The 15,406-nt window shown below is 35.7% G+C and overlaps 1 protein-coding gene and 1 long non-coding RNA gene across 3 annotated transcripts; one reads left to right on the top strand and one right to left on the bottom strand.

Annotated features, from left to right (window-relative positions):
• Positions 1-9,541: 9,541 nt before the first annotated feature.
• Positions 9,542-13,732, bottom strand: LOC108171002 (protein MAEA homolog). Of its 2 annotated transcripts, none has more exons than XM_070818606.1 (7): positions 13,592-13,732; positions 12,889-13,083; positions 12,167-12,289; positions 11,390-11,575; positions 10,668-10,801; positions 9,993-10,179; positions 9,542-9,911 (listed from the first exon to the last, which is right to left on the bottom strand). In XM_070818606.1, the coding sequence occupies exons 2-7, from the start codon at positions 12,946-12,948 to the stop codon at positions 9,900-9,902; spliced, it is 702 nt and encodes a 233-aa protein (XP_070674707.1). In that variant the 5' UTR covers positions 12,949-13,083; positions 13,592-13,732; the 3' UTR covers positions 9,542-9,899. The 2 variants fall into 2 exon arrangements, with proteins under 2 accessions (XP_070674707.1, XP_028962081.2); XM_029106248.2 differs by having other exon boundaries at positions 9,542-9,907.
• Positions 13,679-14,655, top strand: LOC114824305 (uncharacterized). Its single transcript, XR_011579075.1, has 3 exons — positions 13,679-13,900; positions 14,015-14,162; positions 14,517-14,655. It is a non-coding gene; the product is annotated as an uncharacterized lncRNA (long non-coding RNA).
• The last annotated feature ends 751 nt before the right edge of the window (positions 14,656-15,406 follow it).

The following is a 15,406-nucleotide window of genomic DNA, read 5'->3' as shown; positions in this document are numbered from 1 at the left end:
ACTTGTTGTCTTATTATTTCTATAAAAAAATTAATATAAAATGTTAACGGCATGGGAAGGGAATGGAATGGGGAGGACAGACAATCCAAGTCCTTGTTAATTAAGGATTTGTAAGTGGTTGAATTTTATTTTTTTTAATGTTTGAAAAATGGGGCTAAAAAGCAAGAGCCCAAACAAACCTACTCAATAATAAATCTAGACCGGGACATCCCAAATCGATCATTACGAATGAAACTAACTGAATAAGAAGGAGGAGTATCAAAATAAAAATTACCTAAATCTAAATTGAGATTGTAGCTGGCTAAACTATCTGCCACAAAGTTGATCTTGAAAGCAATTCTAGGCAGGCCAAAACAAGGGAATCTAAAGAATGATTATTGCCAACAGCTTGCAACTCCAAATGAACTGCAGAGTTTGATTCCACCAATATTTTTTTTTTGTTGATTAATTACGTTGGTGTTTAATGTGCTAATCATGTGTGGGTTTGGGTTGTGCAAAATTGTAGTTTTGTTCCAACTTTTTTGTCCTGGGATTCTTTCGGTGTTGCTTCTAGTGTAATATGATGATTGGTGGTACAATAAAAAGGTTTTGTGAAGTGTGACTTGCGTTTGGAATATTATTGTATCATTATTCTAGTAATAACATCCAAGCACGCCAAGAATACTAAAACAAAAAACATTATTTTTTTTAAATAAAATTAATGAAAATTGCTTGAAAATTTTGAGTTTTAATGATATGAACAAAATAAAACGTAAAATGAATAGTACCAGGTTTGACTTTTTAGTGTAAAAATATGGTTTTTCGTTAAAGTGAACAGTACCGCGACATTTTCGTTAAAACTCCCTTGTTTTTAATGGTTTGACTGCTTTCCACAATCAATTTCAGATAAGGAAAATGTTTAGGATCTTTTTAAGGGTAATACTAGGGAGATCAATTTTTTTAAACTAAATTTGTAAACCAAATGATATGATTATTAATTAAGTTTTGATTAACGTACTTATTTTTTATTAGTGACACATTATTTGGTTTGCAATTTGGTTCAAAACATTTGGTTCCCCTAGCATTATTCTTTTTTAATCCAAATGATGTGATGGTTGAATTTCACTTTTAATGATTCAAAGAAAGAATCAGACCTTCAACCGGTACATTACGTGGACTATAAATATGATTTAAAAATATAGTCTCTCTAGCATTGTTCTTCAGATAAAGTGTCACGATAGAAGTGAATCTCATCTTAATAATTTGACCATTTTCATTGTAACCGTGGTGTGATATTATCAATTTATTCTCACTATATCATATGATTTTCATTATTACCAATATGATATATGGCTGACACCTTAAGTATTATTGATTAATTTTGAAGAAAAAGATTTTGTTATTCACTCATATTTAATGTTATAGAATCTAAATTAATAATACTATGTAACGATGTGATTGCCAAGCTGAAAACTTCTTCACAATGATGGCCAAAGAGATAGAAAATCGGCGGTGAGGGCATATAATTGAATGGAGATGTTGTGTAACAGAAGCTTTGAAAAAAAAAAAAAATCTAATTTCAGAGGAAAATGAACACATAAAAGACCACCATGACTCTGCTGTCCTTGGACCTTGGTTCCAACGAATAAGAAAGGCTTTCTCTCTCCATTTCCCACATGATTAACTTCCCATGTTTCTTTGTCTTTTTGCTTAATTGTTGGCCAATCAGGTTGTGTCACCTAGCATATTAATTAATAAAGAGATGGTGTAATACTCAAACAATTCTTATATACCATATGTTTGACACCGTTATTTTTTTTAAATTCACTAAAAGTTCATACGAATTTGCAATCACTTGACCTTTCATCTCATACCATCAATTTACTAAAATACTAAAGCAAAAATTCTGATATTTTTGTAATAATAAACTCAAAGGGAAAACTGTCGGTTTACCCCCTGAACTTTCACCTCACTTTCGATTTCCCCCCTGAACTTTTATATTGGAAAATTAAGGACTCAAACTAATGTTTTTAGCCAATTTGCCCCCTACCATTAGTTTTTCATATATTCCATCCATATTTCCGTTAAGTGAGACCATGTACATAACATGTGAGGATAGTTAAGTCATTTCACTCTTAAAAATAATTAAAAACTGAAAATAAATAATTATAAAAACTTTCCCTCTATTTTTTCCCGCTAATTCCTATCCTCAATTTTATTTTTTCCTCTCATTCCTATGCATGAGAAATAACATATGGTGTTATTGTCTTTAGCTAAGTTAATCTTTTTCTTGAAGCATGTACTACCATTTTTATTTTCTCTAACAAATTAATAATTTGACAAATGATCATGGTGTTATTGTCTCCAAAGCAGTACATTAATATAAGAAACATGTCCATAAAAAAAAACTAGGGTTTATTATATTAATGCACTGCTTTGAAGACAATAGCACCATTAGCATTTGTCAAATTATTAATTTGTTAGAGAAAATAAAAATGGTAGACAATAACACCGTATGTCATTTCTCATGCATAGGAATGAGAGGGAAAAATAAAATCGATGATATGAATTAGAGGGAAAAAATAGAGGGAAAGTTTTGCTTATTTTTTTATTTTCAGTTTTTTAATCATTTTTAAGAGTGAAATAACTTAACTACCCTTATATGTTGTGCACATGGTCTAACTTAATGGAAATATGGATGGAATATATGAAAAACTAACGGTAGGGGGCAAATTGGCTGAAAAAATTAGTTTGAGTCCTTAATTTTCCAATAGAAAAGTTCAGGGGGGAAATCGAAAGTGAGGTGAAAGTTCAGGGGGTAAACCGACAGTTTACTCTAAACTCAAATTATCAATACAAGTATAATTTTTTAAGTGTAAATAGGCACTTATTTATATGATATATCATAATTTTACTCAAATCAGCCTATTTCGCGTAGGCGCCTAGGCACCATCTAGGCGTATAGGCACTATGTCCAGCCGGCCGTCCGACTAGTTCCTAGTGTATCTTGATTGAGACAACCCGATATTAGAATTCTAGATCCGCCACACATGTATGGGTTTGAATTTTGCAAAATTATAGTTTTTATCCAACTTTTTGTCCTGGGATTCTCTTGGTGTTGCTTCTGGTGGAGTATGATGATTGATGTCAATAAAAATCTTTTATGAATTGTGACTTGGGTTTGGAATATTGTTATTATTATTGAGCAATATTATCCGCCAAGAATATTAGAACAAAAACATTATTGCTTTTAATGGTTTGATTTTTTTTTCCATAATCAATTTCAGATAAGGAAATGATTCCACTTTTTAGACTATATTTTTAGAATAATGCTATCTGTACACCCATTTTTACTTCTTACACACATCTCTTAATTTTCGGCCGCCAAATCAAATGAATTAAAGAAGATTAATGACAAAAAATTAATAAGGGTGTATGAAAGGTAAAATGAGTGCGTTAATAGAACTATCCTATTTTTTTTTAAATCAAATAATGTGATGGTTGAATTCTATTCTTAATCATTTAAAGCAATAATTTAACCATCAACCGCCACATTATATGTCGTCTACAAATATAATTTTCAAAGATAGTCTCTCTAGCGTCATACGTCATTAATAGTGTCAATGTCACTATAGAAGTGAATCTCATCTTAATAATTTAACGTTTTTCATAGTAACTGTGATGTAATATTATCAGTTCATTCACGTTATCTCATATGAGTTTCATTATTATCAATGTGATATATCGGTGATACCTTAACTATTATTGATTCATTTTGAATAAAAAGATTTTGTTATACACTCATATTATAAGTTGTAACATCTAAATTAATAACACTATGTAACATTGTGATTGTCGAGCTGAAAACTTCCTCACAATGATGAAAAAGAGAGAAAATCGGCTACAATGGCACATAATTGAATGGAGGTCAATTTTTTTTCTTCTAAGTTGATTTGTAATGGTGCTATTTTGTTGGTATAATTCAAAAGGTAGACAATTCGGATCGTTGAAATATATTACGGAGCGGACCCCATATAAACTTGTGTAAATAATTAAGTAAAAAAAAGTGGTACCACAGAGCCGTCCCCTTAAATATATAAATATATATATATATATATATATGAGAATAAAAAGGGATGAAAAATCGTAGAGGAAATGAGGGAGAAGAAGTATGCTTGTTTTTTATCGAGGCCCTTTTATACACATTGTCTTCTTACTTTGTACGTGGTCTCATCTTTAATGAATATCGTAATTCTTAAAATAAAATTAAAAAAAAATAACAAAAAAACAAACTTGTAGTTATATTTTTTGTACCATTCATATACATTTCAGATCTCTCTCACTATCATTTCCTCCGACATGAACAACTAAAGAAATGTCGACGCAAAAGGAATCTTAATCTTAAATAATACAAGGTTGTTAATCTACGGTTTATAAGTGATTGATTTTGGTGTTTAATGTGTTAATCATGTACGCAAAGGCAGATCCATTTCATGGATCCGGATGCTCCCGGGACCATCTGGAAGTCTAAAAAGTGCCTATGAGGACATTCAAGGATCACCCAATGGTCTAGGTCTAGGCAGGTGCTGGAAGAGAGAAGACCATTATGATTGTGAAGATGCTATGCAACAAAAGTTTTGAACCAAAAAAATATCTAATTTCAGACGAAAATGAACACAGAGAAGACCACCATGACTATGTTGTTCTTTGACCTTAGTTCCAACAAAGGAGAAAGACTTTCTCTCTCTCCATTTTTTTTTCTTTTTCCTTAATTGTTGTCAAATCGGGTTGTGTCACCTAACATTTTAATTAATAAAGGGATGGTGTATTAGCCAACCAATACTTTTATACCATATGTTTGAGACCTTTATTTTTTTTAAATTCACTATAAATTCATACATACGACATCTGAAAAATATTTCGTAATCAAATTTACTAAAATGTTAAAGCAAAAATTCTGATATTTTTGTATGTTATATGTTGAACAATAAACTCAAATTATTAATACATGTACAATTTTTTTAAAGTGTAAATAGACACTTATTTATATTGATATATACCAAATTTACTTAAATTCGCCTAGTCCTATAGGCCCCTGCCTAAGCCCTGTCTAGGCACATAGGCACTAAGCCCAGCCGGCCACCCGACTAGTGCCTAGTGTACCTTAACAAGGACCACCTGATGTTAAAGTCCTGGATCCGCCACATCTATGGGTTTTGATTGGGCAAAATTATAGTTTTTTTTTTCAACTTTTTGTCTTGGGATTCTTTTGGTGTTGCTTCTAGTGCAGTATGATGATTGATGGAACAATAAAAAGGGATTGTGTATTGTGACTTTGGTTTTGGAATATTGTTATATTATCTGAGTAATATTATCCAAGCACGCAAAGAATATTAGAACAAAAACATTATTGTTTTGAATGGTTTGATTTTTTTTTCCATAATAAATTTTAGATATGGAAATGCTTCATCTTCTTAGACCATATTTTTTAAATCAAATGATATGGTTGTTAAATTCTATTTTTAATGATTTAAGGAAAAAATCTAATTATCAACCGCCACACCGAATGTTGTCTACAAATATGATTTAAAATGATGGTCTCTCTATCATTATCCTTCAGACAATAGTGTCAATATCACTATAGAAGTGAATCTCATCTTACTAATTTAACATTTTTCATTATAATTATGATGTAATATTATCAATTCATTCACGTTATATCATATGAGTTTCATTATTATCAATATGATATATCGGTGACACCTTAACTATTATTGATTAATTTTGAAGAAAAAGATTTTGTTATTCACTTGTATTATAAGTTAGGAAGACTTTATGTAGTATCCCACATCGACGACGTGAGGGCTGTCCTTGGGCCTTATATGTATTCGCTCGCATGTACTCTTCAGAGACGCGTTTTGGAGCTGCGGCTTGCAAAAACAAATCCGTGAGTGGGGTCGGACCGGTGCGCCGGGTTCCACCACAAAGCGGACAATATCTCTGCGGAGGAAGGCGTGGTTACATTGTTTGGTATCAGAGCCAGACTCACGGCCGTTCGGTGTGCCGACGAGGACGTCGGTCTCCCTAAGGGGGGTGGATTGTAGTATCCCACATCGACGACGTGAGGGCTGTCCTTGGGCCTTATATGTATTCGCTCGCATGTACTCTTCAGAGACGCGTTTTGGAGCTGCGGCTTGCAAAAACAAATCCGTGAGTGGGGTCGGACCGGTGCGCCGGGTTCCACCACAAAGCGGACAATATCTCTGCGGAGGAAGGCGTGGTTACATTGTTTGGTATCAGAGCCAGACTCACGGCCGTTCGGTGTGCCGACGAGGACGTCGGTCTCCCTAAGGGGGGTGGATTGTAGTATCCCACATCGACGACGTGAGGGCTGTCCTTGGGCCTTATATGTATTCGCTCGCATGTACTCCCCAGAGACGCGTTTTGGAGCTGCGGCTTGCAAAAACAAATCCGTGAGTGGGGTCGGACCGGTGCGCCGGGTTCCACCACAAAGCGGACAATATCTCTGCGGAGGAAGGCGTGGTTACATTGTTTGGTATCAGAGCCAGACTCACGGCCGTTCGGTGTGCCGACGAGGACGTCGGTCTCCCTAAGGGGGGTGGATTGTAGTATCCCACATCGACGACGTGAGGGCTGTCCTTGGGCCTTATATGTATTCGCTCGCATGTACTCCCCAGAGACGCGTTTTGGAGCTGCGGCTTGCAAAAACAAATCCGTGAGTGGGGTCGGACCGGTGCGCCGGGTTCCACCACAAAGCGGACAATATCTCTGCGGAGGAAGGCGTGGTTACATTGTTTGGTATCAGAGCCAGACTCACGGCCGTTCGGTGTGCCGACGAGGACGTCGGTCTCCCTAAGGGGGGTGGATTGTAGTATCCCACATCGACGACGTGAGGGCTGTCCTTGGGCCTTATATGTATTCGCTCGCATGTACTCTTCAGAGACGCGTTTTGGAGCTGCGGCTTGCAAAAACAAATCCGTGAGTGGGGTCGGACCGGTGCGCCGGGTTCCACCACAAAGCGGACAATATCTCTGCGGAGGAAGGCGTGGTTACATTGTTAAACAACAATGTAACCACGCCTTCCTCCGCAGAGATATTGTCCGCTTTGTGGTGGAACCCGGCGCACCGGTCCGACCCCACTCACGGATTTGTTTTTGCAAGCCGCAGCTCCAAAACGCGTCTCTGAAGAGTACATGCGAGCGAATACATATAAGGCCCAAGGACAGCCCTCACGTCGTCGATGTGGGATACTACAATCCACCCCCCTTAGGGAGACCGACGTCCTCGTCGGCACACCGAACGGCCGTGAGTCTGGCTCTGATACCAAACAATGTAACCACGCCTTCCTCCGCAGAGATATTGTCCGCTTTGTGGTGGAACCCGGCGCACCGGTCCGACCCCACTCACGGATTTGTTTTTGCAAGCCGCAGCTCCAAAACGCGTCTCTGGGGAGTACATGCGAGCGAATACATATAAGGCCCAAGGACAGCCCTCACGTCGTCGATGTGGGATACTACACTTTAGATGCGGTCCCTATTTATAAATATTCTTTGATTGAAATCTTGTTGGTTTTCAATTTTTTATTAAAGTCCCTGAAATTAATGTGATAATTTATTTCTATGTACGTTATTATATTTTTTAAATTAAAAATTAAAATTTTTAGTTGTTTATATAAATGAGATTTTAAATAAAAAACCATAATTTGTGGGATTAAAAATATTAAAATATAAATATACTATTGTGTGTGTGTGTATATAAACATGGGTACATTCATCAAAATTAACCAAAAAATTATTGTATCAAAACATGGGAACATTCTTCAAAATCACAATATATATATATATATATATATATATATATTAGGCTTAATAACATTAGTAAATTTCTTCGATTAAACTTGACATGGATACATTTTAAAATCAAATAAAAAAGAATGTACCCATATATGTTTAAAAATGGATTAGAAAAAAAATTGAATAGATTTTATATAAAAAAATGGTGCATTTTACATATAACAAATTGGTATATTTAAGAATGAGTACATTTTAAGATTAAAATTTTGAAAAAATTACATGAATGGGTACATATAATTAGCATGGGTACATTTGGTAAAATAAAAAATGGGTACAAATACAAATAAAACTTTAAAAAATATGAGCACAAAAAGAAATTAATATATGGGTACAAATTAAAACTGAAAAGAAAATTGGTACAAATTAAAAAAGGATTGCAAATTAAAAATGGATACAAACTAAAACTAAAAATATATGATAAAAATTTATTCATAAATATAAATATACTAATTGTAACATTTTAAACATTAAATGAATATATTTAGAAATAAAAAATATTTTATTATTGAAATAATTAATGATGTTATTAATACCCAAGGACCTTGATCAAAAATTGAAAAGGATTAGGATTTTAATTAATGGAGTAGCAAAATGAATGATGACAACCTGATTTCTCATATAAGTTATAACACCTAAATTAATAACACTATGTAACGATGTAATTGTCGAGCTGAAAACTTCCTCACAATGATGCCCAAAGAGATAGAAAATGGGCTACAATGACATATAATTGAATGGAGTCAATTTTTTTCTTTTGAGTTGATTTATAATGGTGCTATTTTGTTGGTATAATTGAAGATATCGACGGTTCGGATCGTTGAAATACATTACAGAGCGAGCTCCACCAAAAATTGTGTAAAAAAAGTGATACCATGGAACCGCCCCCTTTAGGTATATATGAGAAGAAAAAAAGGATTAAAATGACAGAGGAAATGAAGGAGAAAAGTTAAGCTTATTTTTGGCTCAAAATACAAAAAATTGTTCTCAATTAACTCGTAGTTGTACTTTATCATTCATATACTTTCCTTCCGCATCTCTTCCACTCTCCTTTCCTCCTCCGACACCATTCATATACATTCCTTCCGCATCTCTCCCACTATCCTTTCCTCCTCCGACACTCCTTCTCCATATTTAATGGGGCTTTTTCTTTGGTGCTTTTTCTGGTAAGCTTTGGTGAAAAGATAACTAGGCAACTCAGGTGGACAACACGATTTGTATTTGGCATAGCAAACATTGACATGCTATCTACAAGCCACCTGCTCATCACCATAACCAACATGCTATCATTCATCCACAATTTTGTCTGCCCTATCTTGTGTGATTCGAGAAAAGGGAAAATCCATTTTAGTAATACTTAAGTTTGTATAACTTTCTGCTTAAACACGAGAAATTTTTTTTCACATTTTTTTTCTTCATTAGCACACTTAAGATAAATTTTAAGGGGTGGATCAGATTTGAATTTTATTGGATTTTAAAGGCATTTCCGCTAGTTCCACACTAATTTCATAGGATGTCCTGGTTTAAATATCGTTTGTATTAAAAAAATGACGACATCTACCAAATTTGAAATCGATTTCTAAAATTTGGCATTAAAATGTGTAACATACGTATGAATCTTTGGAATTGTGGAGCTACTTCGCCCAGCAAGTTGGGTTTAGAGCCCGTCAACATGTTTTCCCACGACTTGGTTTTTACAACTCAAAGCAGTAGAGAGTAAATTAATTGAAATATTAACAGTGTGGAATGTCTTCTGTTCAGCAACTTGAAAATAAATTCTCGAAAGCAATTCTGCATATATGTACATGCTTCCAAGTTGAGGAATGGGCCGGACGCCCGGCAGGAAAGGGTTTTATGAACAGAGACAGAGAGGAGGATATTTTGACAGTTAGAAATCCCAGAATTACAGATTAATAACGAACTTGAATAATTTAAAAGGGCAATAATATGCATATTCATGATATATATGCCTTCACCAGATCTGTGAAATTGCATACCAATCCTGTCCTTGGACAAGTAATCTTACCATCATTCTTCCTCGCCATTTCTTCAAGAGCCTGCCTCCAAAACATAAATCAAGAAGAATATTTCAAGACTGAATTAACAAAGATCTTGTTTTTACCACAAAAAACGCATACGAACCTTAGTGCTGTAGACATAGCCGTTGGGCAAGACTTGCGGTGGGTTCTCTGTGTCCATTAGTTCCTTAGTTATGTAGCAAACAAGCTTTGAATGACGCTGCTTAGAATAAGGTAAGGGCATGGCTAGTTTCCGGAAACCCTCCTGTGATAGCGGATCCTCCTTGGTGCAATCATCATCATAACAGTATCTGAATCAGGTCAAGGCAAAACAAAATCTCTAAATGCAATTAACAGCAGCAATGCAAGCGGTCATGTGCTCAAGGTGAATGTGAAGTGCCAAAACACCAATAAGGGAGCTAAACCACGGCCACCTAATGACTCTAGAGATTATGACATAAAACCCTTAAAAGTTAGCAAGAAATGGACAAAAATACTAAATTTCCACAACTAATGAAGTACACAGTACGCATTGTCAAAACTTCATTCCATATACAAAAATTTTGGTTCACTATTTCAATCACATAAGTATGTACATACGCTATAGCTGTTTCACCCTCCCGCTCTAGAGTTTTGTTCTGCAGGTCACATAGGCAACGATGCAGCTCAAAGCCAAAGAAGCTTTGGGAGTCAACTCCATATAAAGTGAACTCGATTGTACCAAGCCTAGAACACTCCTGATTAATAGATAAGTGGAAAACAGTAAAATACAGATCGATAAACAACTGTTAGAGGATGCGGGGTTTTAAGAGCAGACAGGCCTGCTTGCAGATAAATATTCAGCAAAGGCTCAAGCGTCATGCCATATAACTTGCAGAATTCCTGTTTGAATTGGTCAACCAGGTAATCCCATTGCTTTGGCTCAAATAAAACCTGGAAAACATAATTAACAAAAGAATTAAAAAATTACAATCAGAGATTAACCTGTACCATGCAGCTCCAAAGATAAATATAACCACCAAACCAATACATCTCCCTAAAATGTGTAGTTCAAAATGTATTATTTCCCAAGGAGATGGCACAGAAAATGAGTCTATTCATGAAAACCTAGTCCTGTATATCAAAGGATTCCATACCGGGAATATTGAAGGCTGCATGACTAACAGAGACGAAAATTAATCTGTGAGGAACTACCACCACACAGAGATGGTGCAGGCAAATATGTGCTAGTTTGTGTTCAACAAAACATCTTTCCTACATGGTAATAAGTTCAACTAAACATGGGTACCATTTAGCACATTGTCCTATTCAGCTCATTCCCACAAGATTTGGGGAAAACAGAGACCATAGTCTCAAAATCATTTTCATTAACTTTTTACTTTAGTTCCCTTAAATATCAGTATGTCTATTCCAACAAAAACTGTGGCACAGTTAATTTCAGATAAGTAAAAATCTATAATGCTGCCAAAGATTCAAAGTACTCCGTAAAAGAATTTCCCAATCTAGAGAAAAATGGATCACCTTGTATGTAGCACATTCTGTAGTACTCTTATAAGCTACTGTTACAAAGACCCGCTGGAATTCTTTCATATGAGTAGTTCCCCATGGTGCTAGGTACTTTTGAGCATATGTGATTGCTCGCAAGTTATTTTCAGCTCGTACCAACTCTATAAACTCTTGAAGTCTCAGCTGAAACTCGAATTTACTCTGCCATCAATAAAGAATTCAGCACTAGATAATACAAAACAAACGAACTACAATTCAAATGGTATAACTGTCAACAGAAACCTTTGTCTAGTTATCTAATTTGAGGAAGGAAACAGTTTGCAGTACCAACTCAAACAAATGAATTTCAAGAACCATTTTATCAGAAATTCACAAGCAGTTGTTAGAAATTTAGTAGAACCAACATACTTACGGAAGCACTGCAGCTACAACTACAGGGAATCTTTCACAACAATATAGCGGCCAAATGAATTAGAATCTATGAAAGAAAAATGTCATTTTCTTTTTACTTCCATCTCCTAGTATGCAGTCCAAGTATGATAGAAGCAGTAGAAAGCCAAACTCGAACAAATAAATCAAATTTCACATAAAAGAACGGCAGGACACATTGAAAGAATCACCATCCTCTAAAACTTATGTACAGAGTATTTGTTTGCTAATTTCTTTCAAGAACAAGCAACAGAACAGATAACTTTACTGACAGGAGTAGTATTAGGCTAGCAAACTCTTCCAATCCACCAAATAGCATGCTTCTCAACCCTACCCTCCCCCAAAACAAAAGGGAGCGCATACCTTGGATTTCTTTAATCGTGACTTGTTCTCGGCACACCAGGCTAGGGCAGGGCCTACCTCCATATTCTGAAGGGCTTCAATAACCTTTTTTGCTTCTTGAAATATATCAATATCAACAAAATCCTGACACATAAGAAACTAATCAAGTTGCCAACACGTACAAACAGAAATATGGAAATATTCTTCAATCTGCACCAGTAGCAATAAGAAAGAAGGGATTCTAACAAGCCAATGAACCTGCGGCAATAAAAGCTAGTATCCCCTATTTATTCTACTTACCTTCACTTCCTAACTCCTATACTAGACAATAAAAGTTCCAACCTATCAATTATGAAAGCAATAAGCTGCTTTCTTTCATTATATAGACTTTGTGAGCTAAAATTTGTTCATCATTCCTTCATTAATGTCAAAAAGATAATTTCTTTCCATCGTTAGAAAATGTGAAGATGAATCCCTCTTCCAATTGCAAAGTAGAGTAAGCAATTGGATAATGAGCATGACGATAATAATAAAACCGCTTGATAGCCAGATATATAATAATATTGCCATCGTTTCCAAGTTCTTCAATCCAATTAATACATTCAAACTACAATAACTCATGATATTCAAACCTTCCATGAATTTATGAACATTGGAATGAAAAAAACTGATGACAGAGCACTCGGTATAAAGAACCACAAATATGTAATGTCAACAAATCTAGGACAGGAAACCAAAACTACCTGAATATTTCTGCTTTCCGCCAGCTTCACTGCCGTATCATAATAAGACATCCGCAACATGTAGTCCACAAGGATCCGGTTCACACGTGTGTTACTCCATTCAGACAGACTCTCCACATCTGCCGATTCTAAATGATCAAGCCGAGCCCGGCACCTCTGTGCCTGCAAGTGCTCCGTCTTACTCCCCTCTTCCAACTTAATCACGAAAAACCCCCCACATCAATCAGCATGAAAATTCCAGTCACAAATAACCAAATTCAATCACTCAAAGCACAAATATAAACAAAAACAATCTATTACAATTATTAAACCACAAAAATCCAATCCGGATTAGTTAAATGTCAATTTAGATCGATGACTTTCAACAGTTTAACAGTCAATGTCAATCATATCAAAGCTACTCGAGCTAATAAATCTCGAATTAACCTCTTTTTGGTTGCCTTGAATCCATCGGATTAACCTCTGTTCTTTTCTATTTCCTCTCACTCCTCCGTCATCCAAACAGGATAAAATAAGTTGTGTGCTATCCACACATCCATTTTTACTTTTCTCACGCCCCTTGTTAATTTTTGTTCTTTGATCTTCTTCAATTCATCCGATCCATCGGCCGAAAATTCAAAAATTAAAAGGGTGTGAGAGAAGTAAAAAATGGTGCGTGGACACATCCTAAAACAATCCAAGCTAGGGCTTACAAATGCAGTACCTTTCGTTTAATCCCCTGCAGCCTGGAAACGAGGGAGCTGAGATGATTCACGGCGTCGTCGGACGACAAGCTGTCGTTGGCGACGCGGCGGTGCCTTTGGGGAGAGAATCAATTTCCATTGAGATAGGAGAAAGAGATGGACAGAGAGAATGATTAGGGACTGGGGAGATTCGAGTTGGGGAGAGAATCAATTCCCTATTTAAAATTATATGAACCCTCCTCAAGCTAGGTCTGGTAGTGGAAAAGGGAAAGGAATTCCACGGTCACTTCGTGCATTTGCTCGTGTTCTATGTTGCACCTCTCCTCAAGGTGTGTTTCTCTTCAAGTTACCTTACTCGCATGCATTGCTTGATATGCTTCCGACCTCATTTTACCTTTATGAGCCATCTGCAAATAGTTTCTTGATTGTTTCTTAATATTCAGACTTGTTGACCTGGCCAAGGAAGCTGCAGAACATGATGGTCGATTGGCTCGACGTCCTTTAACAAACAGCAGCAGAGAGATTAAAGCACATCTGATGTTGTTACCAAAATTAACCCAATTAGCTGAGGCTATTGATGCATCTATCAAGGTAAAGATGCTAACTTTTTATCCCTTTCGTTTACTGAAGTTGCCTAGGCTAATTAAAACAAGAGTTCATTATCTTCTATGGTAATGCATTAATTCACGAGAGCGAACACCAATTACAGTTCTTGTGAATTAAGGAATTCTTAAGCATTCACATATTGAATCAGTTGACGTGTTGTAACTTACTCATTTTGGTTGAGATATTAATGAAATAGAGGAGTTTTATAACTTGGGAAGCAGTAGTAAACATATGAAGGGAGTGAACTTTTAATATACTCATTCTATAGTTTACATAATGTTGCATCTGACTAGTACAAATGTAGTAACTCCTTTTTATGCTTCTTGAGTGTATGCATAGTCTTTGGGACCCGTAAGTTCTTCGGTTACATGCAAAACACTTTATATTCGGAGGCAAATGGCTCGGGATCTGCTCAATGGTGAATTTTGTATCCTCAAATCTACTTCTGCGTGGCTAAAAAACTACTGCCACACTTTGATTACAACAGACTGCCAAAGATGACGATATTGGTTTTTGCAAAACCACCAAAAACTCGAGAGAGGTAATATCATTGGAGTCTATTAACGCCACCAGACACAGGTACAAGTTATTTTCTTTGGTATCTCTTTTCAGACAAATGAAACTATGTATATGAATAAGCTTTTTTTTAGTCATAATTAGTATGAACCAATATGAATAAGCTATTTTTTAAAAGTATAATTAAAAACAGTTCCTTTCTCACTCCCTTGATTTAGGAGCTCCTAGACAACTCCAATGCGATTAAGCTATTTTTTTTTATGAAATGCTTCCGGAATTCCGTGGCTACACTCTTCATGTCGCTGGCCGTCAGAACAAGGACTTCAACAACATCCGTAATTACGAAAGGAGACCCAGCTGCTCTAGGTACTGTGTCAGGGAAAGAGGTCGAGAATGGCCAAAACAGAAGTTCTTCTCCATAGATTTCTCCTGCGTCTTTTACCCAAGCTTCATGGCCTATTCTTCCTTCCACAATCAACAACATTTGAAATTGGGTCACCCTTTTCAATAATGTTGTCAGTACGATTATACTTCATGGGCCGAAGATGGCAACTAATTTCTTTCAGCATTGATTTGTCCATGTATTGAAATGCTGAAATCTACGTTTCATAACATTTAAATAAATTAATTGACAAATTAAAAAAAATCTAATACATAAGTTAAGTATATAATTATAACTAACTCATGAATTTTAAAACGTTTCCATCCATCAT

Source organism: Malus domestica, chromosome 01 (assembly GCF_042453785.1).
Source record: "Malus domestica chromosome 01, GDT2T_hap1".
Taxonomy (NCBI): Eukaryota; Viridiplantae; Streptophyta; class Magnoliopsida; order Rosales; family Rosaceae; genus Malus; species Malus domestica.
This window is presented reverse-complemented; position numbering and strand designations above follow the sequence as displayed.

Excerpts from the sequence above, each read along its gene's own strand:
- LOC108171002 (XM_029106248.2), bottom strand. The coding sequence starts at position 12,948 with ATGTTGCGGATGTCTTATTATGATACGGCAGTGAAGCTGGCGGAAAGC. Across the intron at positions 12,290-12,888 it reads CGGAAAGCAGAAATATTCAG|GATTTTGTTGATATTGATAT; the intron begins GTAGTTTTGGTT and ends CTTATGTGTCAG. Across the intron at positions 9,908-9,992 it reads GCTATGTCTACAGCACTAAG|GCTCTTGAAGAAATGGCGAG; the intron begins GTTCGTATGCGT and ends TTTTGGAGGCAG.